The sequence below is a fragment of the Styela clava genome, chromosome 9 (genome assembly GCF_964204865.1).
Source record: "Styela clava chromosome 9, kaStyClav1.hap1.2, whole genome shotgun sequence".
Lineage (NCBI taxonomy): Eukaryota > Metazoa > Chordata > Ascidiacea > Stolidobranchia > Styelidae > Styela > Styela clava.
This window is the reverse complement of record NC_135258.1, coordinates 13,529,246-13,556,453: the sequence shown is the minus strand read 5'-3', so window position 1 is coordinate 13,556,453 and position 27,208 is coordinate 13,529,246. Positions and strand designations below refer to the sequence as shown.

General features: G+C 33.0%; 1 protein-coding gene across 1 annotated transcript; it reads left to right on the top strand.

The window, feature by feature from the left end:
- The first annotated feature begins 6,861 nt into the window (after positions 1 to 6,861).
- LOC120338833 (metal transporter CNNM4-like) lies at positions 6,862 to 26,214 on the top strand. Its single transcript, XM_039406797.2, has 14 exons — positions 6,862 to 7,074; positions 7,560 to 7,930; positions 9,777 to 10,050; positions 11,878 to 12,083; positions 12,409 to 12,555; positions 14,339 to 14,555; positions 16,284 to 16,427; positions 16,767 to 16,904; positions 17,495 to 17,550; positions 17,838 to 17,942; positions 18,839 to 18,971; positions 20,623 to 20,765; positions 21,940 to 22,043; positions 22,651 to 26,214. The coding sequence occupies exons 1-14, from the start codon at positions 6,921 to 6,923 to the stop codon at positions 23,012 to 23,014; spliced, it is 2,556 nt and encodes an 851-aa protein (XP_039262731.2). The 5' UTR covers positions 6,862 to 6,920; the 3' UTR covers positions 23,015 to 26,214.
- Positions 26,215 to 27,208: the final 994 nt, after the last annotated feature.

Sequence of the window (27,208 nt, the reverse complement as noted above, 5' to 3'; positions counted from 1 at the left end):
TATTGAATAAAAATTAAAGTCTCCCGCTAAGATCACCAGACCTTGTTATCGCCAAAAAAATGCAAGATAAATAGTTTGACAGGTTCAATCATTATTGTATAACTTTCTCTTTTACTTGAATTAAAATCCATGCAAAAGAGTGAGTTAGTTTTACACTAATACAGTTGTATTGGTTGAACTATTCTGAGAATGACATAATTAAACATCTAGTTTTCAGAAGGTATGATGATTAAGCGCGAAGGGAACAATTCCATCATGAGGCATTAGGTATTTATATTCCAAAAAACTGCGTGTAGGCTACATATACTACGTGTGTAAGATGCATAAAAAATGTAAATAAAATACATTAGACAATTTCATTTAAATGGATAAGAGGATGAGCAAAACAAAGTAATTCGCTATTTTAATGAGAATATAAACACATTTGACTTTTCCCACTATAATTTGAAGCAAAATTTTCAGATTTGTAGTAGGCTATGTGTGTTCTAAAATGGAGCATATATATACAAATAAAGACGAATTTTGTAAGTTAATTTCTTGAAATTTTAGAATATTATCAAAATTAATTCCGGGATCAGGATTTTCCAGGGCCCCGAACCTAATAGATGTTTCCCCGACCTTTGACCCCAAAAAAATTCTTTCTATACTTTACTATTGCAAAATTTTAGATGCCTGTTTCACTAGTGTTTTGGAGAGTTGACACTTAACCATTTCATTCATGACTTTTTCACTTACAACAAAAAAAATTATTTTTGGATTGAAATGAAGTATTTACAATGTCATCATCAAGTTTTGTGACGTTGTTCGGGAACAACATCATGAAATAAGGGTAATGAGTCAATTTCTTGAAACCCCGATTACTGCAAATAAAAAAAACTACTAATATTGAACACTAACATTAATCAACTTTACAACGAAATGGACTACGAGTTCCGAAAAAAGCTCCTTTTTCCAGTTTTGTAAATACATTTCAAACCAATTTTTTCCATTTTCCAATTATAAATGTTTGCTATGTCCATACAACGAGCAAAATCCGCTTCTACAGTTTTCTTTTATTTATAGAAAATGTCCAAAGATATTTTTATCGCTAGATTGAGGTCTATTGGATAGTCCTGATAAGACGGAGACATTGATAACGATTGTCGTACTAGTTCTTTTTTACAATTCTACAATAGGAGACTCAAATGTGCACAGATTCGATTGATTCTTCTAGTGATTACCCGTACTAGCACGCAGTTCAAAATCGCGATGCATGGACGACAGCATATTATGAAAATATGCACCTTCGATGTTTGCATCGTAGCCTCGTCCATGAAATTATTTTCAGATAGGCTACTGATCTTTACTGTGGCCCATATATAATGTTAAACTAGGCTCATGTGAAACTATTGGACATACGCGTCACTATACGAATCCTCTGCTTAGTTGCCTCGCAGATTGGCGCTTCAGAAATATGTACAGGGAGGATTAAACCCGAATGGGGTCTTGGCAGGGGAATTAAACCCGAATGGGGCTCCATTTCCCGCAGAATAAAAACCCTTGTGCGCATACTTTAGGAGTACCCGCTGATTTATCATAATTCAATAAACATTTGTTCGCAATTAGGGCTGGGCATTTTCAAATACCTAGTGGTTTTACAATTAAATCGAATATTTTCCGAATCAAATCTCGAATACTTGAAAGTTTGGTATCTGAATGCCACTTTTTTATTGAACTACTGAAAACATACACTCCATCACTCAGACAGTTGGTTTTGTGTTCACACAGAATAAGAAACCTGTTTCATCAATAAATCACTCGCATGTCAGTTTGTATTGTAAGAAATATGTCTCAACAAAAAAATCCCGCAACCTAGCTCTTCAGTGAACAAGAAAAAAGATGGCGGCGATTCGAAATTTTCGTCCGGACGATTCCAAAAATTTACTATTCGATTCTGAAATGCCCAACCCCATTCGCATTTCACAATGTTAAAAATCAAGTGCATAGCCTAAATCAATTGCATTACTTTTCCAACTTATACTTTGCTTTCAAGCATAAACTTCAACTGTTTTATGCAATTCCACCCACTCCACATTTTTTCATTCAAACTAAACCAGAAGTCCAACTTTCCGTTCTGAATACAACTTGGAGTGTTCTGCAAGATGAGATTAAATTATCATCAAAAACAGCTTTAAAATAGCGGATTGGGGAAGGATCATTTCTAAAGTTGCCTGTGACATATAACCAGGGGAGTGTCTAGGTAAGGGACATAGAGGCAGCCGCCCCGGGAAGCACGATTTAGGGGTGAGTTTGTTGCTTAGTTAGATGATCGAAATAATAATAATACAAATATTCCACTCTCACTTGATCATTGATTGGTTCATATTCGTGTATAACAAAAACTATAATTTGTTTATCTCTCTTATTATTTTTAAAGTTAGGCATGAGGGGCAATATTATGAGAAACTCGGCCCGGTTAGCAAAAAATTTGACACCTCCATGCATGTAACGCAAGTTTTTCTCTCTGGCGCATTCGAATTCCAGCATATATTTCAATATAATGCTTTCAATACTTGTCATGGCGAATGCAAGATACAAGACCCATTACCTGATTTTTAATAAATGACGCAAATATTCTACAAAATTGAATAAAAGTTGAAAAATATTTTTTTAATGGTTCCGAGCATCGTCGGGTGCGGACGTGGTTACTTGAAAAGTCTTAGAGAATGCTACCGCTGTGTGTTTCGGTATTTACTGTTGGTCCCGTTAGTCGTTGGTTGACTTGGACCACTGCAACTGTTGGAATGGTGGTCGTTCGTGGAAATTCAATATTAATGCTGGAAGCATTGGAACGGATACAATGATTTTAAATTGAACTAATCGAAAACGACAAGGGAGCCCGATACCTCAGTCCATGATTTGTGCGTGGACTGTTATGGAACATTCAATCTATTTAACGAGCTTGTTTTTCAGTAACAATTTTTTGTCACTGTGTTATTTTTTCAATGAAATTGAACTACAGCATCACCATTTTACCTCAACGAGTGTTTTTTTATTCCATATTTTGGTAGGAAAAGCACTGTTGTTATACAGATACACGTCTCACATTCTAAAATTGATGCAAAAGGTATTGCCATATTTTACATCGTACTTTTGTTTTATTGTGTTTTTTTTGACTGTTTTTGGTGGACGGGCACGTACTTGTACGTTTGTAACTTTTTTATTAAGTTATGCCCGTTCTCCAGGTTCTCTACATTTTGTTTGTTGTTCGTTTTGTTTCTTTCAGTGTGAGCGAAATAAAATTGATTGATTGATTGAACCATGCATAAATTCCTGAGCAAACGAAATGCCTCAGCGTCTAGAAAATCACGATTGTTACGTCATCAGGTCATCGTTGACTCTTAGCTAATTGAGCACTGTGACGGATATAAATAAGGAAATCAATGCCATGGGAAATATCCCGAGCGACACCTATCCGATGCAATGCGTATGATCCGATATAAATATTGAGCGAGTTCATAATCTATTCTATCATTACCGCCTGCCTATGACTTCGTTACTGTTAGTCATTCAGTGCAGCATGTGGTGTAATACCGTAGTAGCTGGATAGTCCTTTAGTACAGCGCAGTAGGTTGCACACATGTCTGCATGTAGGGTTAATTTCTGTGAAACGATCCGGATGTGAGAGAGATCGCTGACGACTGGCGTTAGTGGGTTCATTTAATCTTGGTATTCTAAAGGCAGAAATGAGTTGAACAATTTAACCATTTAGTACCGGTACCGCTACCGGTACGTTACAGTAAATAGTACGGTAACAATCTATTTACCAGTACCGGTACGGTACCGCGCATATTTTAATTTATGTCAATAATATTGGATTGAATATCAAATAATGCGTCAGAGTATAACCGGTACAGAATATCATAAACTCATTCATCATTGGTTGTATCCCTGATGAATAAGCGGATAGCCTTAGTACCGCCACCGGTACCGTAATAGTAATGTCACTTTTCATAATACAGTAATATAGATATACATACAGGATATAAATCCATTTATTGCAACATATTCACTAGACGCCGTTCTTCTATTTAGTGTGGCACAACCATTTTTACATATGTTTTTCTTAACCCCCACCTGGCTCCGTCATCCAAAGATGACGGTATGTCACAACTCACAACAACCTCACAATCCTGCAATCACATCAAAGAGCTTGCACTAACGTCAGTGATCTTTCTCATATCGGGATCGTTATGACGAGAAAACGAGAGAATTCGCTTGCTCGATTTCGGGTGATCGTCTGCGCGTTTTGGACAACCATCCACATACTTTGATGGGCCATATTACGCTACTGTGATGCCGAAATGAGGAAATTTTTCGGTGACGTAGTCAGGTGGGGGTTAGGATTGACATATGCAAAAATTGTTGAGCCAGGCCAACTAGAAGTGCATGTGGTACTAAACTATACCGTAAAAGCGCCTAACTTCGGACAAAATTACTATATTTTCGTCAATAACTCGGCCATTTATTGTCCAAACGGTGCCAAAATTGCTCGGTAAAACATTCGTGCGGTAATTTACATTCCCTGCAAATTTCGATTCAATTGGACTATTTTTACTATTGAAATAATCGATATTTCTTGCCATCTGACCGTTATCCTTCACTGCCCTAACTTCGGACAGTCATTTTCTTCACTGCGTAACCGCGACGCACAGAGAGAAAGAGGCTCCCGATGCGGATGACGTAATCACGTCGTTGCGTGAAGATAAGACGCCCGATCGTCGTCGTAACGTAACATTGACGTCACGACGAAAATGCATTATTTGAAACTTCCGTCGTCCTATGTTTACATCTTTCGTTCGTTATTTTCGATACTTCAGATGAGTATAATAACACGTTAGTCATTTTAATCAGGAAATGCATACGTAAATATATCTGATGCAAACCGTTTCAATCCACAATGAAGTATTTCAACGGGCTTCTATCGAAGTCTTTGAAGTATTAATATTCTCGACGGATAGCTTTTTTTATTCTGCGCGGTTATCTTTATAAATGATAATTTATATCAAACACACGGTAAATCCGATTGTAAAGTTTAATTTAAAATTCAACTTAATCTTGTAAACATGTAGGTCCCGTTTATTTGTTGGAGATTAAATTTATTTTTAATTTCGAGTGAATAAAATTCACCCAGGCCGTATTCAATAACTGTCATTTCGACTACTAATCATAAAATAATGGTTAAGTCAGTGCACTGTGCCATATGGACGTTGGAATTATCATAGTTCATTATATATTCGATTTTTAACGTCATCGATTAAGTGTGACATGTATTTTCATTAATGTAATTTTGGCATATATTCATACATGACCGAACAAAATACAAAAATATTAGATTGAAACGCCGTCTTTATCTTAACGGAAATTGTCATATTGGCTCCGTTGTGTCTGGCGTCAAAATTCATTTCCGCGACGCAGTGTGACGTCGTGTGGGAAGTGAGCGAAAAATAATCTACGTGAGGTTGACGTAATTTTTGACGCTGCGTGAAATCTTAATATTCTTACGGAATTTATAATTCAGAATTTTAGGTTTTATTTAAATCTCGTACGACATCTTGCGATCACTCAAATATATTATATACATTGTTGTCGCCCTCTACCGAATGATGGTATTTTGACGACGATAGCTTCAGTAGGAGCGACGCTCTGCGCCGTTGAATGCCGGGCAGTCAATTTTCGACAAAATTTCCGTTTTTTTACCAAAAAAATAATTATGCAACATTAAAAAAGATGAGAATAGATGTAGATATAACAGCGCAACCTATAATAATTAAAATTAGCAATATACGGCGCGTTTTAGCCAAGATATGGCCGTTCAAAAATTTTGTCCGAAGTTAGGCGCTTTTACGGTACCAGACCCGAATACGCTTTCCACCGCATCTCTGATTACCCTTCGTGGAATCATAGGTTTGAATCTCATGCAAGGATGATCATGCGCGAGATGATTGCTGGACTCCTAGCCGCCGTTGGGTGGTTCACGTAACCGCTGGCAGTTACGGCTTCCTCCACCATCAAGTCCATGCTTCCGAAAACAAATAACTGGCTATCTAATCCCATACCCGACCTGGACAGGTAACTGGACGAGCGGCCATGGTTTGCCATATGATTAAGCAGTCTTGCGGGCTTTCCTCTCCCCCGGGATAAATATGTAAATCCTATCCTACCTTCAAACTTTACGAACTGTCATCCAAGACGTGCAGACAAGCACCCGAAATCGAACAGGTATTTCCCTCGTTTTATCAACGATCCCAATATGAGAGAGATCGCTGACATTAGTCAGTTCTTTATCGTCGGCGATGATGCCATTTCGGGCGATTGTACATATATTTAGCAAGCTCCGTGACATGATTGTGATGTCATAGTGACGTACTTTTTGGATGGCGTAGTCAGGTGGGGTTTAGGATTAACATGTCAAAAAATTGTTATGCTACGCCCACTAGAAGTATGTTAGGTATAAAACTACACGAGACCTGATGACAGTTAGTATAGTTTGGGGGGTCTTATTACATTGCTGTGATGTCATAGTGATGTAATTTTTGAATGACGTAGTTAGGTGGGGGTCAGGACTAACATATGCCAAATAGGTTGTGCTACGCCAACTAGAAGTACCTACATTGTGTTGTGAACATGGCCCCATTTATTAGTGATATTATACAAAATAATTCGATTGAATGACAAGCATTTTGTTCTGCCAATAAAAGCAAGAGAAAAATGGACTGTTGATTTAAGGGTTTATTCCACCATTGATTGGAGAAAATGTGACCCAGAGTTTGGGAACCACTGGCCTAGACTATAACAGTATAATGGTTTGCTAAGCACATTCTCAACTGATTCTTCAATTTCAGGTAAAAAAAGCGGATACCAGTCATCTGGTCATAGAAATGGTGTTACATCATGTTATGAACTGCAATAATTTAGGTTTGAATAAGCATATTGGATACTACCATCTTTTGTTTCTATTTGTATTTATTTTTCCTTCGCAATGCATCGCAGAAGCAAATTCACAAGTTACTGGACTTATGGCGGGAAATTCAGGTAAAGTTTATAATATTTCATCCGTTTAATTTAATTAATTTTGCAAAAGATATGTATTAAATTTAAATGGAGTTGAAGCTATTTGTTTTACATTGAATATATGTTTCTCATGATGATTTCATATTTTATTGCTTAGACTGTAATTTCTTATGCATATTGAGTTGGTAGTGAAATTACTGTTTAGTTTTGGTTTACATTGGTCTATAAAATTCTCAACCAACTGCATTTTTCCATAATTAATTTTCCCAATTAGTGTACAACTTGGAGAGTAGATTCTCTAATCAAAATTGATTACCACTATGTGTCACACAATAGACAACTGAGACAGATAGTCATCGAATAGATTCAAACTTATCGATGTTTTATATGACTTCATTATATAAACTCACATTTTACATCACCCGAAAATATATTTATTTTGCATGAGAAGCATTTTTTATCCTACTGCATTATCGTTATTCGTCAATCTGTTATATCATTTTCAGGAAATTATACCAGTGAAGGTGTTCCCATTGTCTACATGCCGCAACCGACAACTCTAGTAATGTTTGGTACTGATCTGCAAAAATTAAGCCGCATCACTTTTGTAAAAAAAGCTTTAAGCTATGGAGAAATTTGTGATGATTATATGGAACAACCATCATTTCCAGTTGAATCAACCAATGTTACACAAACCATAGGAAAAGTCGTTGTTACTCTCAAACATACCGTTGAAGATGACCAACAGTTATTTTTTCTCTGTGTAAAAAATAACAACACATCACATTATTTGCACCAAGGGTCAAAAAATTATGTCAAAATATCTGTGAGGATTCAAACGCATGGTGAAGGCACATTGATGCCTATACCACTTCAGGTATACTCCCTGTTTATAATATGCAGTTTGGAGAGTTTATAATATGCAGAGTTTTTTACATTAGTTAACTTAAATATCATTAGGCAGTTTTCACAATTATCTTTGCGGCTGTAAAGGCATATCTAGTTGGTATTGAGTTAGGTAATCGCATGCTCTTTGTGATATGTTTTAGGCCCTATTCAAAGAGGAATATTTTTGAATATTCAATTCAAAAAATAATTCTAGTTATGTTGCTGTTGTATAATGTTAATTATTTTTATTTTTTTGAAAGGAATAAAATATATATAAGAAAATGTTTCACCACTGTGTTCGAGATTTCTGTATTGCAATAGTTTAATAAAAAAAATTTAAATATCTGAAAAAGTCATGGACTATTGGATTCCATTGTAGTAATGTATAAGCTCAATATTCAATATTCACAAAAATGCGCTTAGCATGATGTGGGCTATTTCGTATAATAATTCAGTTTTGGCAATCTATTATCCAAAGTATAAAATACAACAAATTAATTGTCATTGCATTGTAGTTGTAAGTATTTATTGCTTTGAAATTTTAGAAGTGTCACCTGTGATATATTTTATTTATTAGAGGTTTCATACAGTCTATTTATAAAAGATATTTAGACAAAGTGCACTGTCAGCCGTTCTGTCTGCAGTAGAACATAAAAAATTCATAATACTAGACTGAAAATTGCAATTGTCTAGCTGCATAATATTTTATAATTTGTATAACAACTAATGACTCCTTATTTTGTTCAAAGAATAGCATCTAAAGATGCCCAATATAATTGTATTTAGTTAACTTTTTAATAAACACTGTGAATGAGTGATTCAAATTTTAGAATTCAAGTTCTAGAAATCTTAGCTTCAGAGAGATTTCTTTAATATTTCACACGTTTAAGAGAAATTATTTGAACACCGCCAATGATAAACAACAACTTTTTGAAGTTGTGTACATTTCCGCATACACATTTAGGTGTGAAATTAGTCCTGCCTTGTCATGATTAGTAATCATGGGCAGATGGAGAAGTGACACACGTCTGCCTTCCACAATTTACGTTCTTCGAATAATAATATTGGAAATTACAAAAATTTTCATTTTGATCTACAAGAAATTTTACACGATTTTGTGATGTCATGAAACTTTACCACTGAGTAGTAGCGCTCACTGTTGCAAATTAGTTATGTTATGATTTTTGCCGTTAAATGTAGAAATAGTTTTAAATGATATCATTCTGCAGATTTATATTCTAATTTTCCTGAGTTCAATTCAATTTCATTTTGATCCATCATATTCACACATTACTTAGTAAGATCTCAGATCATTGTAAGGTCATAGGATGTCTTCCATTATCACCTTCTAATAATCTTCACCAAGTTAAATACTTATTAATGTATGTACTATTGAGTTTGTGGACAAATCATAATTTTTTAGAGGTAAATAAGGGTAATGACATTGAAAACAATACTCAATATCTATTTCTCAAAGCAAACTTATAAATACTATCGATTTCAACGTTTTGCTCAAATCAATAAACCTCGTGATTGTGATGAAATTTTTAATATCTTCGTCACAATTATGACATAATTGAATTTTCTCTATAAATTTAGCTTATTTTTATATTTATCAAATATGTAATTTTTTACTGTGATAGTAAAATTTGCATTTGTTTTTTATTTAATATACAGTTTTGCTTAAAACTTGATTTTGAGTTACCAATCAAAAATGAATAGAGCTCTAATAAGTAGATGTGAAGAAATATGTATGGTTCATCTTCACAACATAGTAGCCATTACGTAATAAAAACTACTGTATTTGTTGTTAATGTAACATTTTTCAAATTCAGATATCGCTCATTGCAGTCCTTCTACTCATGTCTGGTATATTCTCTGGTCTCAATCTTGGACTTATGGCGCTCGATCCAATGGAGTTGAAAATTGTTCAAAACTGTGGAAGCACTGCAGAGAAAAAATATTCCAAAGCAATTTATCCGATTCGTAAAAAGGGAAATTACTTACTCTGCACTTTGCTATTAGGTAATGTCCTGGTGAACAACACAATGACTATTCTATTGGAAAACATTACTTCTGGATTATGGGCTGTTATCGGATCAACTATTGGTTTGTATTTGTTTGTTTTAAACTTGAAAAGCTTGTTTAGGGACACATAAATTTCGAAATAATGACCTTTGTGGTTTATATCTATTTACCAGATCGTCACATTATACAAAGTGATATTTGAATGTTTAATTAATATATAAATAATCCAGGTTTTTGCAGTTGAAAGTAGGGATATTAGTATACAAAAGCTTAGATATTTTGAAATTTTGCTCGTAAAATAGTTTCAATTTTGAATGTTTCAAATTGACCAGTCATACACTAACTCAGTGGTTCCCAACACCTTTTTGTCAAAATTCTAAAAAATCTAAAATTTTAAAAAATAATTGTTGTAAAATCTTTTGATTCAAGGACATGCTCAAATACTAAACAACATTTACTGTAGTTCTTTTGTAGCTGCAAAATTAAATTAATAATATGAAACAATCGTTTTTACTAAATATTCACTTTACCAGAAATTAACCAGAGTGCGTAAGTCGCGCTTGTGTGCCATCAGAGAGTTACTGAATTTGTAGCGTGGCGTTACTCAAGCAAATGGGCGGGCCTCTGCCTATTTTTTTTTCGCTGCAATGCTTCCCATATATACAATTGAGCAACACTAATGTCAAATGAAAAATAAATTTACCAGAAAATGGAATGAATAAATAAAATGAAATTTATTGGAAAAAAAAGCGACCCCAAGAGGACTTCCAGAAAAAATTTAGTCTTTTGCATAAAATGATATACAGTGTCAAATTCGTACCATGGATACAATTTATTATTATTTTATATTATTAGTATTGTCCTGCCAATAGTTTTAGTGTTTTCAACCTGTACATGTACATTTGTTCTTACTTAAACTATTGTTATGTTAAGTTGCGATAGAGAGATTGAATTTACAAATTCATGTACATGCAGAGGTAGTATCAGTAACCTATTGATTTTTAAATTACTACCAATGATTTAAATGTAATGTAATCTGTCAGATTATTGACCCAACAATGTGTTGCTACATAAAATCAATAATAAATGTCTCAAATTACATTGTGATTTTACAATATGTAATACCATGTTCTTGTGTTTTACTGTGTTAACATAAATAATAATTTTGAAAATACGACTGCCTTTGTGATATTCCTATATTGCAATAAAATCCTATATTTATACTTTTGCTGTTTACTAAATTCATACCTTTTTTATTTTTTTTTTGTTTATCAGTGTTCTATTGTTAACAAGGCATTATTATAAAATATTCATATTGTAATTGATAGTTGAATTATCAATTATGTTTGCATGAGAAAGTTTGACTTGAAACAAATGAAACCTTGCAGAAATATATCAGTGCTGTGTGAGAGTTGCAAATCCAAAATAGTCATAACTCATAATATTTAGACATTCATACTTTGAACTAAATTCTGAGGATTTCTTGTGTTTTATTTATGATACTGATATTAAAAATTCGCAATAACGGCATTTAAAATTAGTTAACCCTGAAAAAAAAATTACTGTTATGACAGTCTTTATTAATCAAGAAAATCTGTAATAATATTTTTTCTCATTAAAAAGTTGGCTTTTGGCATGATTTGAATTGAATAGGAAAAAAAAATTATTGTTTCAATTTTGCATTTATCATGAATTATTTTAGTATTTTCCTATTTTGTAAATTTTGGAACTATTTCAAGCTTTTTACATAGGATTCACATCCTAACCTCCTGATGATCACTAATTACTGATTTTAAGGCTTTGGGAGTAATCAAGTAAGAAGTAACAATGCTATATTATGTATGTTATTACACACCTAGTCTGTAATTTTAATAAAGAGTATTGTACAATATACCCTTTGTTCTACAGCTATTGTTATATTTGGAGAGATAGTACCACAGTCAATATGTACACGTCACGGTCTAAGAATTGGAGCATACACAATTTGGTTGACGAAATTTTTCATGTTGGTCACTGCACCGCTATCATACCCCATCAGTAAAATATTGGATTCTATTCTCGGGAAAGAACTCGGAACAATTTACAATAGAGCTAAACTTCTTGAGATGATTAAGGTAATAACTTCCTGCTGCTAAATTGCTAATTTGACTCCTTTTCATATTCTGAAATTCATTTGGTGATTTTGTTTTTGCAGGTATTATTTTTATAGTCTCATATGCAAGGGGTTATATTGAGAAAACTGTTTTAGGATTTTGCTAATCAATGATAATTTATTTACCTACCATAAGTAAAACCATGTAGTGTGCCGTTACTGTAACATCGATTTTAAACAGAAATTTTTTTTTAGAATGTTTATCTTATACTATACTCTGTCGGAGAGAAATATCGAAACTATTCTTTATGTTTGTAAACATCAAATTCTTCTCTTATTTACTCAAGGTTACGGATCCCTACAACGATCTTGCAAAAGATGAAGTCAATATGATACAAGGTGCCCTTGAATTGAGGACCAAAACTGTTGAAGACGTTATGACAACAATAGAGGATTGTTACATGGTCGATATATGCTCTGTACTGGATTTTGGGGTAAAATATATTCCATTGTGAATGGTGATATTAGTTCACTAGTTATAATAAACCGGTATATATTATTTGAATAGGCTGTTGGGATGTGTAAGCATCTTACATGACCTTCTTAATGTTATGCTGTTATACATTTTATTCATTACTATTCAAGCTTGTTTAAAATGATTCGAATACTATATATGATGGTAGTATATTTTGAATTTGGGAAAATTTAGAACATTTTTTTTGAAAATTAGGGATTTTAAGCTGTCAGACAAGAAGATCAAAACATACTATATCTCAACTGGTAACAAAAAAACACAGAAAATAATGACCATTACGATTACATACGGTAGTTTTAGATATGATCAACATAAAGATATACTGATTCATGTAATTTCCACATGAACTTCCCCCCAATTTATAATGTATTTGGAATAGTGAAATATTCGGTTTTGGCTATCTCTATTATTTCGCATTTTATGTAATTATTTTACTAAATTTGCTACCAATCACACATTGGCTCTGAAGCACTGTATAATATAATATGATTCCCTTGTTCCTAATATCATTTGATACTTTTATTGATTTCCATTTGTATTTCATCACGCTAATCCCTTCGCTTACTTGCTAACTGACAGATTAGTAAATGAAACTGACATGTGTTTTCCCACCATCCTACCCACAATAAAATAACTCTGGGGTCAATGTAATCCTAAACACGTATTATATATGGGATATATTTAATATTTTCTCTCCCATACTCGTATGGTTTTATGTATTCACCAATAGATTTAAAACTCAATTTTTATTCTTTCAATATAATTATCATTCCTCCTACAAATGATTCACATAGAAGTCTCTTATCCTAGAGATCCTTTTGATCTGTTTTCTCACATGTGAAATTAGTTATTGATTTTAATAGATTTCTGTCGAGTATATTGAGTTAATTCTATAATTTAATATATCTTCAATCATCGTGGGAATATATTTAAATTGTTAGGTTAATATTGAGAATATTTTTTAATAAAGTGAGCATAGTGATCCAAAACGAATCAAAATTCATTATATTCAATATTTTTAATTTTCGGAATAATTTAGTCTTCTCACAGTATGACCAAAAATTTAATTTCTAAAAATTGTCAAAAATTGTTCATCTGCAACTTTCCTGCATTTCTAAAACAAACTCATTGAATATACATTGAATTCTATGTGTTGTTTGTTATTACACTCAATCTTCCATATACGAAAATATTATCCAAGGCTGGATTAATCAGTTGGCGATTAGGCGTTAGACATAATCATGTTGGTTTCACTTACAAATCTCATTGTAATGGTCATTGATTTACGAAGTGCATTATTGGCACACATACTCGTGGGTTTATGTCCACTAGGTGTTGCAAGAGACTATCACCTTTTGACTTTGGGTTAGCACCAAATGTTCTCACTTGCGTAAGGCTAATTGCCCCATCTGCAGTTCCTAGTTAGTTCTGGCTCTCCCAACAACATGTTCACCTCCACACCCAAATCGCAGTAAAACGGGTCGGCGATGCTAAACCTTGAAGATTTCCGGCCTCCCAAAAATATTAACTTTTCAAATATTGTTAGATAACTGTGGATGCTTGTATAGGGCCTTCTTCGGAACAAAAGACATGAATGAGCATCTTGTAAAAAAGTCAGAATGTTTGATTATTCATCCTGGCCACCTCCGGTGTCAATGAATCCTTCAGTATTAATCTAAACAAATAAATTTTGCAATTACATGTTACTGTAATATTAAATTCCTATCTATTCTTCTTTCTAGTCAATGCAAGAGATTATTTCCAGAGGTTTCACTAGAATTCCAGTCTTTGAAACAGATCGTACGAATATCGTCGCTCTCTTGTTTGTGAAAGATTTAGCTTTCGTTGATCCAGATGACTGCATGCCACTGAAAACTGTCTCGAAGTTTTATAACCATCCATTGCATTTTGTCTTCAATGACACAACACTGGATAAATTACTGGAAGAGTTTAAAAAAGGCAAGTTTCTTAAAAATTTCACTGAACAATGGTTATAAACTAGGTAAATATATTTCTTTTTTTTCATTAATTTAGAACTGAAACTTGACTTTGATTTTAGAAAAATTAGTTTAAATTTTTTATTTTAAAAATAATTTTAACTAGTTTCATTTGAAAATTTATTATTTTTGAGTACCTAATTAAATTATAATTAAAAACTTTATTCAATTCCTGAAAACTTCTAAAAAAATATTACTTTAGAATGTATTCAGAATACCGACATTATGCTAACTTAATTCCAAGATCTACAACTCGAACCATGCTAAGTTCTCACAAAAAGAACGTACGATTTATAGGGTGGGCTTATATATGCGAATATTCATAAATTCATCGATTTAGGGCCGCTTTTGGGGTGTCAGCTTATATGTGACATTGACTTGTTTGCGAGGATATACAAGTACAATGTTTAGTTTCTGCCATCACTCATGGGTGCATCACATTGAACCCTAACAAAGGTCAGTTAACCAGGCATGAATCAGCTCAGACTTTTCCATTCAAATCTGATTGCAAAGTATATATTATGAAGTCTATAAGAATGCTCGCTCTATTAATAAAACTTGCTTTTAACTTAGTAATCACAGCAACAGTTGCAAATAAGTATGGCAGCCTTTAGTGTCAAATGCTAATGGAAATATTGTGGTTTTTGTACCACTAGTTAATGTGACTGATCCAAGATTCTGTAGGGAATATTAGGCTTCTGCCTTCATCATAAAATTCTGACAGTCTAGACTTGTTCTGTAATGTAAAATTGATCACCAGTTGATAAATATTTCTCACCATAATTGATAGTTCAACTATCCCATGGACAAAACTTTACTGTAATTGATAGTCTTATGTGTCGGAGGACAAAAGTCTATATGCCGTATGGATGAATACGCCAGTTGCATCATTAATTTTTGATGAGTTTTTATATATTTAGGCTGTTTTGCATATTGGACATATTGTAATTTGTTTGATATTCTTGATGAAGTATAACTTGACTGAGAAATGATATAAAAGTTCTTATGCTATCATAAAAGAGTGCACCAGTCATTTTTTTAAGTTAACACATATTATACTTCAAATTTGAGTTCACTCATTTTCACATTTGTTCTATTTTAGTTCTTATTTTAAAATACAATAATACAGTATGGGTAAAAATAAATCTAGTTAGAAATTATTTGAACTAAATTCATTTTGGAGAAAAAATTTGGGTACTCCCGAAGTAGGTGAACCAAGATGGCGGACACCGGAGCGTAGTATGTGTACCTGGTTAGGGTCAGGCCATAATATTAGGTACAAAAACTACAGGAGTCTTTAGGCTAGTACCCGAACTCGTGATAGAACTAAAATAAGAAAAATTGGAATAAAATTATGGCCCTTACTTGGTACACATACTACGTTTCTGTGTTTCACATACTTCAGGAGTACCAAAATTTGTTCAGTAATTTATACACTATCTTGTCTATACTTTATGGTCATTTTATGAATTTCATTATGCTATCTCGTCGAAAAAAATGAGCAATTGATCATCTCTGAATTATATTAATTTTCGTATCATAATCATTTTGCTGTTATAAATTGCTTAGCATAATTCTAAACAACCAAACAAATTCTTGACTTAGATATGGAATGAATAAAATTCTATCATCTCTAAGAGTTTTGTTTTATCATAAAACAATCTAAACTTTTTTACCAATTCTATTGCAGGTGCATTTCATATGTCGATAGTCCAACGTGTTAATAATGAAGGAACAGGGGATCCATTCTATGAAGTTATTGGTATTGTTACATTAGAAGATGTCATAGAAGAAATCATTAAATCTGAGATTGTCGATGAAACTGATTTTTACAGTAAGTTACTATTTTTTTTTAATTTTTAACCCAACTAGAATGAAGACATAGAAATTCAAACTGGTTTTAATGTTTCATACCTACTATCTGGTTTTATATCTAAAATGAGGTGGAAAGTGATATTTATAGTGAAATTTATAGCCCCATTTTTGACAGAAATAATTCCCACTCCCGATATTAGCTCTTTAGTTGCCAGTAGCTACTGGAAAAATAACCTTACCACAAAATTACCACATGAAAAAATTTGAAACAGCAAAAATTATTTTCGTTTTTTTCAAATGTGAATTACCGATATTTACTATTACGGTAGTTTTAACATGTTTTCATTATTTTTTACAGCTGACAATAAAACTAAGAAGGTGAATAAAATGAGACAAAGAATGCCTTTGGATTTGTCTGTGTTCACTGATCCGTCAGCAAAGCAAACAACGATTACACCTCAACTTATGTTAGCTGTGCATAGATTTCTTGTCACCGGTATACTTGTTAATTTTTATTGAATCTTTTGGCTTTATTAACAATTTTATTAATGGTAATTTTCATGGTTTGATGCTTTTCAATCACTTGTTGCCTGACTTCTTTCTCTCGTAAAACAACACACTTGACATTATAATAGGATTAGCCTTTTATTTCGATTTGTCACCAAATTTGAAAATTTATGTAATAGGCGTATGCCAGGTTGGAGTCATGGTGACTATACTTTTCCTCTTGTATAATATGATTTTCTCAATCCATAATTGTCTGTGGGTAGGACCATGCCCTGATAATAATTGATTTAACAGGCATGCGCCAGGGTGGGGTTATTGTGACTATTATCTTCTTTTTATATATGACTTTTTTCTCAGTCATTGCTGTAGACCTCAGGGATATTAATTAATTTTGCATATTTGGGTGGTTATATAATCATGGTGCCCTATATTCATGGAGAATGTTGACTTGCAATAAATCGGTGTTCAAGATATTTATTTTAGGTTTATTCCTTGTTTTCTGTTGTTTACTACTGGACTTATAAAATACAAATTATCTGCGTTTCACTTCATATATCATGGATTTTTTCTCTTTTACAGAAATTGAACCCTTTGGAATACTATCAGAAAAAGTGATCCCTCGTCTTTTGCAGCAGGTTAGTAGCCCTTTCATGCAATTTCAATATAGTTTTAATATTAAATTACGGAGTTCAATACCGTAAGCATATAATTATCACATTAAGAGAAAATAAAATCAAACAATAAATTTATGTTCAAGAATTATTCAATTATTGTTTTTACTGACTTCATTGTCTCAAAGCGTAATACGTTTTGCTTATTGGCCATAAATACTGTCACAATCTCATTTTTGCTCACATTTCCAAAGCTAATGTTTATTGTTATATATTTAAAGATTATTAATTTTCTTAATTTGAAATTTTAGAAAGACGTTTTCATTGAACTAATTAATGAAGAAGGAGTCAATAAAGATAAACTATACATTTATCGAGCTAATAAATCTGCTGATTACTTTGTTCTAATTTTGGAGGTAGGTCATGGATTAAATAAATATTAGAGTATTTACTTTGGCCATTCTCTGATAAACCTAATTTCTATGAAGTACCATGATGTATGCTGTAAGCTGTGCAGATTACATATCATAAGTTTGAGTATAGGTTTGCCTGATAGTCTTCCCCCAATAAATCCTGTAAGAAAAGAAAAATCGTGGGCTTTTGTGGCCCAGTTAAAAGATTTACTTGTAAAACTGGTTGGGCACTTATTTAGAATATCACAATGAGCAAATTTCATTTTTGTGCGTATGGCAGCCAACATACTCCTTGTCTGATTTTTCTGACAAACAAGAAATTTGAACTGTGAGAAGTTTCCAGTTTTTAAGAAATATGTTTTGAATCAATATTTGTAGTTTTTTATTCCAAAATTTTCGATTCGATCCCAGGTTTGATGAATTTTCCAACGTTAGATTGGAAAGAATGTTTGTTGCCTTTGCAGCTTCGAATGCTTATAAACAAACATTGGCAAACTTCATTCTATTCTATTTGAAAAGAGCGGAATGAAAGATGCAACATAGAAAAGGAATGAATAAAACAGCCCCCTAAGGACATTATATCAACATGTCACAGGGGTGTAGCCGTGAGGGTTTGAGAGTTCTAACCCTTTCCCCTTTTTTTTAGTAAAAAAATTTGGCGCCTAGTAGACGCAACTTGCCACGCTGTAATTCTGCTGAGGGTTTGAGAGTTCTAACCCTTTCCCCTTTTTTTTAGTAAAAAAATTTGGCGCCTAGTAGACGCAACTTGCCACGCTGTAATTCTGCCCAATAAGCGCCGCCCCTGATTTGTCACCATGTGTTAGCCTCAATAAATTACACCGATTGGTTTCATTTACCTTAAAAATTGTTAATAGTTATGTTTTTTTAACTACTATCAGGGAACAGTTCGTGTGATTGTTGGTAAAGAAAATTTAGAATTTGATACCGGAGCTTTTTCATATTATGGAGTCCCAGCTTTACAAGTGTCATCAGCGCAACCATCTGTTATAAATGATAGCAGAGAATGGTCAGGTATGTTACTTCACCAAGTGTATTTTTTGTATTAGAACGATCTAAGAAAATTACAAATTTAGAAATCGCAATTTTAGCTCTCAAACACTTTTCAAAAAACTTCAAGATAATTGTGATATATCGTCAGGGAATATTTGAGTTGAAGATTTCTTTATCAAAGAAGGCCTAAATATAAGTAATATATAGGTATATATAATACATAATTCAAGATTTATTTCGTCACTAATTTTGGAAATTTTATAGACCATTTGAGTTATTTTTTTCGCAATCATGACATTTTTATGTGACATAATTACACACCGTTTCCCTCTGAAAAAGGCTCTGCATGAGCATCCACTCCTAGGTAAGTAGCTACTATAGTTTGGAAGGATATTTACGGTTTTGGACTGTCTGCCTGTTTTATTACGTTCTGAGGGATGTGGTGAACATGGTATTTGATTTTAACCTGTGATGCCATCATGGTTAGATCTACGCTTTTGCCACTGGGCAATCAATAATATAAATTTCCTACCAGCAATGGTTATTATTTTGTTGCCATGATACTGCTATCTACTTTTTTCTAATTTCTTGAATATATATTCATTATTTCTTTCTTAATATAGAATGTCTTCCCTGGTTTGACCTTGTATGCCCCGTAACACTGTTTTAATAATCATTGATTAGAAAATATTGATTATCTTTATTACTTCTTATTATTTTTTATCGTTCTCCATGTCGCACATTGTTAATCTCGATTGGTCTCAAGGAAAAAGTAGTTAATGGTATGAGACACCTAGATAGAAGTATTGGAATTGATATGTCTGTGATTTCCATTTTTAAAATGATTTTTATTGATTTACAATAGACAGTTATGTAAGTTTTTATTTTTTTTAAAGATAATTTTGTAATCTATTATTATTTTCAATTTCAATGGATCATTACATTTTTAGGGCACAGTAGAGTAGGTACTAATTTAAAGAAAAAATTTGAAAACTCAATGATGAATAGGGATCATTCATTAACAAAATGTTTTGAAAATTGTTTCTCATAATAATTAATTATAAAGAAATTTGATGATGAAAGATCAAACATCAAGTTGTAGCTCTTTAGAAATCTGTGGATGATCGCACAGAGCTTGATTTGGAGTGAAAGTGTCAAGCCTAATCATAGAATGTTATAATGCTACTAGTTTTATAATGTTGCTAATGCTGTAGAAATATATAACATAAGATATTTTGCTCTGATAAAGATTCTGGACATAAACTTCATTCAACTCTATACAGAATGGAAATATATTTACATTGAAAAACCTTAGAATTTTCAGCCTAATATAACCTAATAAATTTCTTTAGTACTTGGAGGCTTTAAATAGTTTTTAAATAGCTTAAAAAGCTTATGTAACAAATAAACATTTAAAAAATTATAAAAAATGAATGATTGATCATAAAACGCAGAGTTTTTCAACAAAATTTGGTATTACCGTGTTTCTGAGTTGGGGTCAAAGGTCTTTTTTGCCCAGAGTTTTTTGTCAAGGGACTGGTGTAAATTTTCATGACTCCACTGTCCTGATGAGGACTTTCAAAAACAAGATATTTTTATTGGAGTACTTATTACATCACTTTATTGTTAATAATCACCAAATGTTCATAAGTCATTTATACTTTCTTTTCAGCTCCTGGACGTTCTAGATCTGGTACTGCTAATAGTGAAGGTACACCTGCTGCATTATTACCACCTGAACCAGCACCTACCACTCCAGGACATTTTAATCCCGATTACAGTCTTCTAGCTGTCACAACTGTCAAGTTTTTGAAAGTAAGTTCCCTTGATTAAGGAATTTGCTAGTTTAAGACCTTATATCAGACTAATCTGAATTAGAATCTGGAAATAGCTGGATATCTACAATATAGTTGCTGGCATTTAATTTTGGATTACACATTTTCACGCCTTTCACTCCAAAGAAGATTTTGTACAAGCAGTAATATGTAAGAATCTACATTTTGCTGGAAGGACCAGAATCTATATGGTTTGACATTGCTCGCCAATTTACCATATTTCTCCATATATAATGCTAATATTAATATTTTTCGCTCAACGCTTAACTGGCTAATAATTCTCACATATATTAGTCTTTTGATTTTATCTGGCCAAAGTCTGTTAGAATCTGATCATGATTGTTTCGGTAGAAGCATACCCAGTCCAACCTCCAACCAAAATTTAGCACTATTAAAGGTAGCAAAAGTCTCAAACTATTCATTGACTCAAGTGCCGAAAACAAAAAACTGTCATCTTTGTCCCCTCTACGTCGTTCCGCGGAATCAACCTCTTTGAAGTGCAATGTCTAAAACATGCTGTGACGTTCGGCCTTATAAGCTTTTCAAGAGATGAAGATTGAAATATTCTTGTGATCCATGTGCTAAAATAAATAAACATGCATATTATCTATTATGCGTGGTATGCGATGAGAAATACGGTAATACATCCTAAGTAATCACCTGCGATTGCAAAATAGGATCCTTCATTTTCGGGGTGATGTTATAATTGTTAAAACAATGGATGAAACTATGTTGCTTTTGCAGGTAAAATATCTATGGGTTGAACCCCATGTTACCATCTCACCCAGGGTGTAATAAATTGGGAATACAATGCCAAATTGGAAAGATTACGGTCTTTCCAAAATAGTACCACTCTTCGCATTCAGTATGGAGGCGTCAAAATGTTCCATAAAAAATTGTATCAGACTTGATTTAGATGTAGAAATCCACTGGACTTCATTTTAACTGATAGAATGTGGTTTCATATATTTTTTTTTTCATTTGTGCACTTCTCACACTTTTATAAAAACAGCTTAACAACATTAAAGGTTTAGATGCATGAGCATATTTCTTCTATAATTAAAGTAGCGTTATTTCAATATCAGCACTTTTGATATACCCGGTAAATATATATTTATATGTTCATGTACATTCATACTATTGTTGTTTTGCAGATCACTAAAACTCAATACGCCAATGCAATGAAAGCAACTAGAATGGCAAATGAGCAATTGTCATCACTGGAAGCACTAAATACAGACAGAGCTCAAGATACTGGGTAAAGATTTCTTGCACAATATTTGCACAATGTGTTGTTATATCGCTAAATCCCCAAGTTGATTCTTTTTACACTGCTGGAAGTATGAAGATAGGATTTGGTTAAAATATTATTCCATTTCAATGTATTCAACAGCCAACATATCTAAAAGCCTATCGCTATTTTGTCCGCAGCGTGTAAAGCAGTTCTTGGAGGTTTTTCATGTTTCCATCGATATTGAAGTCATTTCTTTCAAATTTTCAAAGTCAAATTTTGAATTGTCTTCAGTGATTAATCAGAATTCAGCGTCGATTTTTGTCAACCCAGAGCTGGAATTGTTTTTCAATTGGCCTGGATTTGGAATCGGGGGTGAATTCACTCTGACTTATAAGCTGTGGGGGTTGTAAATTATACATAACTCAGGAATCTGAGAGGGAGGGTAAATTGACTATGACTTTTTTCTCCAAACCTTGGCATAAAAAGAATGTTGTTTTCCTTCTGATTATGTATACTTTTATTTTGTATTTTTTGCCACCCAGACTTCTTTTTTCCTTCAATTCAGGAGACATTAACATTTATGTACCGTAATTGTCAAACCATTTTTGTTTCAATTTTCTCTCATTTTCAGGAATCACAGCAGTCTCGGAAATCGTACGAGCGACTCTTTACCTCCTCAAAAGAAAATGAGCAGAAACCATTCTTTCAATTGTAACAACAGTAATAATGTCTTGCAACATACTCGCTCATCTTCAGTCGATTGTATCACAACGCCATTACAATTATATGGAAATATGCATTGTAACACGAATACATGGTCCCATAGAGCTTTAAATAATCAACGGGTTTCTCCTGGAAAAACTAGAACAGGCCAAGGTCAAGATAGACCCACTTATGCAAAGTTTTACCTCAACAAAGCAAAAAGTAAGGACTTGAATTCAAAAGAAGACTCAACGGAAAATTTATTGCCAAAAACAGAGGAAAATGATAGCTGATTGTATTTTTCTGTATCTTTTGAATGTTATATTCATTATAGTGTGGGAATCACCAAATTGTATTTTAGTACCAATGTATGATGCTAATTGAGAGCATGTAGTTCAGGGGTCGGCAAAGAATACGTACATAAAGAATATAATCGTCGTAAATAATATTATCGTCAAAACAGCTGTTTTGTTACTATAATTCATTGAGGCGCCGCCGGCCAGATTATATTACGCCGCGGCCCGTAGGTTGCCGTGCCCTGATGTAGATGAAGGTTTGTGTTTTAATATTACAGGTATAAATCCCAAACGCTGGATATAAAACGTTTAATATTTCATGCAATATTCTTTAAGATCAGGATGTTCCTCTTTTGATAGTGATGTTATGTTTGCAGTCTGGTTTTTCTCTATCATATCAATAAAAAAATTATGCTTAGAAAAATATTGTAGTTCGTCAACAGTGGTTGTTTTGAATATTTATTAGTATATCTTATATCTAACCATATTTGGTACATTTTTTTCAGTCTAGTGGGTTTTGAATTTTTTTTTACAGCGCTTTTCTCAGCCTCTCATAAAACAAGGCCATTGATATTCAAGAACTTACTTTTTTCGGAAGGGCTAGTCTAGAATAATTCTGGTTTGGCATTACCTATTCAATTTTGGTGATTTTTGTGGGCGCTGGGTTTGACCAAAGTTCTGTAACTTGCAATGTCAATATACCGTAGTTAAGACCAACGCTTCGACCACTGGGCAACCAGCCATGCCTCTTCTTGCTCTTTTCGGTGCTTACCACTATTCGATTTGTTGATTCAAAAAGCAGTTCGGCTGTAAAATAAATATATTGTCTGTAATCATTACACTAAAACACCTATTTTCGTAACTATTTTTTTGTACTCCATGATGTACCTCAATATGTTGTACAAAGAGCATTTACCAATCTATCAACCTATAGGTCTGGAAATTTCGTTTAAAACTGTTGACCAATAACCAGACAGAATTGACCAGTTGATCGATCGCTGTTGGTGCCAAAGTCACCTCAATTTGGGTAAAAAAATGGCTTGTTATATCAGGTTCATAGAACATTTTCATGTAAACTTGCCCTTAAACCACCTTAACTTGTTTTAGACTTGTTTTTTTTTTCACAAAAATTCGCTCATGTGCTCTCACCTAGCAGTAAAGACTGAAGTGCCAAGAGCTACTGACACTATAAAAAAAGAGCAGTGAATTACATGTTAGTAAATAGTAATTTATCTGAGTCCTAAGCATCTCAGTTACAAAGTATGTCTCCCACATCCTTTCTACAAAAAAAATCTTTATTGACTCACTATACATGCCCGAATTTGTAACAAAATGTTTTGCTATTTAATATTGATATAGTATATTATATATCTTTTTATGCAAACACTATTTGTTAAAAAAAGTTCTCTTTGTAAATAACTCTGTTGTATCTTTAATATTCTTTTAAATCTTGTGAAGTTCTTTTTCAAGTTTTCATGAAGCATCGATTTAAAGTGGGAAACTTGCCATACTATTAATTATCTCACAATCTTTATGCATGAGAAAGTAATGGCAATACCTAAAGAAATTGGATTCTAGTATATTTATTCTGAAGCCTGTACATCATTTCAATTTTGTAGCTGTATTCTGTTACTAAATCCTAATATATGCTAAATTTTTCAATTTTGATGTTATAATTTAACTAAATGGCAACTATTCAAGAATCTGAATTGTAATAAATTCATTGGAATATAAAAGTGAAGCCACTTTTGTTGGTTTTTAATTCTCCAATACGAATTTATATTATTATCATTATATAAATAGGTAAACACAGATATGCACTTTACTTAAAATGCATATGGAAACTAAACATCAGGGGAAAGATGGGAACATCTGTAAATGGGATTTTTATTCTATCTATCACTATATATGATTGTAATGTAAAAAAAATTGTTGTTTACACAGTATGGCTGTATTGAAATATACTGCAAATTTCAAGGTGCTGTCAATATTTCCTTAACTATTTTTCATTACGACTGCATTTATATTGGGAAGGTGTTTTGAATTGTTATTCCTGATTGTTTTGTAGGCCTAGACCATATTTTGTTTGGGCTGTGCTAAACTTTATTCAAATAAATTCATTATTGCATTCAATGAACTTGGGAGTAAATTCGAATAGGAATTCAATTTTTCAATGGAACAGTTTGTGAGTGCCATTTTGATTAATTCATATTTCTGTTCTTTAGGAACATGGAAAATATCTTTTCGAACTCCTCTATCAGTAATATTGCCAGCCCTTTGAATTTAGATAAATGACATTAAGCGTACTTTGTACTTAAGAACATAATTCAGGCTTTGATTGACTTTGCGATATCTTTAACATGCCTCCCATGTATTCACATAATGCACAGTATAGTTATAAACCTAAACATTGTAAGATGATTTTTTACAGCATTTTTTTTCGCCTTACAAACTGCCAATTTTTTGGAATTGATTATTTTCTTATATTTTTCATTCCCATCCAAAATTGACACACTCCAGTCCTCTTCAGACTATTTCAAGATAGTACAATATAATTAAAATGCAATTTGTTTTTCTCGTGTTTAATTCTGAAAATAGTAACATGTAATGATTTTTGTACACCCAACAATGTGTATCTAATATTTCAAGAATTAGCGCAAATATATTTTGATACTGCAGATTGTGTTTTAGAAAACCTCTTAAATGTCACCGACTTGTTTTTCTCTAATTTCAAATAGGTTGATTTTTGATGATGTTATGCCTCGCTGTTGTGGAGTAAACGAAAATACTTACTCGTATAAATAGTGATAATTACTGCTTGTAACAGGACAGTATTTTCCTTCATCATATAACAATCGGTCTTTGGTATTTGGTTCATAATTTTGTGAAATCCTTCAAATTGAATTATTTGTAAATCATCCACTCTCTTATAGAGCAGCACATTTACTGAACTTCAACATTATCAGCATGTGTGATTTCATGAAGCTTGCTCTAGTGTTGGAGCACATCTCATGGGTACTCATTCCATGGTCAACTTATCTTTTTGTTAATAGTTTTTCTTCAATTTACTGTTTACTGATTTATCTTGCTGTGAACTGTGTTCATATCATATATTTTATTTTTCTTCTTATAAGAACCTATGTACAGAATTGGTATTTCTAATATCAGATTCGTTTGAATAGATTTTTTCCTCAAGACTATGATTCTCTTTTGTGCCCACGAAGGGTGTTAGATGTGTATTTGACCAGCGTGATCAGGGGTGGGACTATTACCGCATGGCCTGGTGGTAGCTAACAGTGCTGTTATGACATATCATTTTATCAGTCTTGTTTATTGAGCATGGAGTACGCCTATAGATGGATTAGTATGGAAAATTGTTGTTGCATGGTTTTTCATGTTGTTTTTGTGTGTAAAATATCTTTCTCCTGGTGACTAATGGGTCAATCAATCTCAAGTACTTAAAGATAGCCAGTACTTTCCATCCATTTTCAATTCCCTCTGAATCCTTTTGTTTTGAATGAATTTTGTTTTTTTACTTTTGTTAAAGGGGACACGATAGTTTCCGCCGATTGGTCCCCAATTCGGTACTGATGTGCAACCTTCGTTTCAATATGTCCACATCCTCTTGTTTTTGATTATAATTATCTCCTAGTACGGGTCCCAAAAATGTCACTGACTTAGCATATATGGAAAGGAAAGGCATGCTGCCTGTGTACTCTTTCGTCAAAATTATTATAGAAGCGTGATTTATTAGGTAGATATGTAATGTCGTAATAAACATTCCAAAGGAGCTGTTTAGAATCACGCGTTGTTTAGATGAGTTTCGTGCCTCAATTGAACACGATCGTTGTGAAAAAAAATTCGACGCGATAGATGTCGCTAGAACGCTATTACCTTTTAAGATACGTCCATGGTGTAGTTGACAACTGGCGCCGGGTATGAGTTAAAAACCCTCATCCATGCAGTTCAGCCTCATTTCCCTGTAACGATTACGTCGTCTCATTCTCTAGCAACCCTGTTTTGTATATTTCTCTCCCTGATCATTTTCATTGCAAGATTTCTATGCTTTGAACTCACAAATTAGCTTACAATTCTTTACTTCTCGGAAACTTTTCGTCCGATTAAATGAATGACCATTGAGTAGTTCGGAATATACATAAGTTCCGGAAGCGTAACTACGGACTTGCTAAC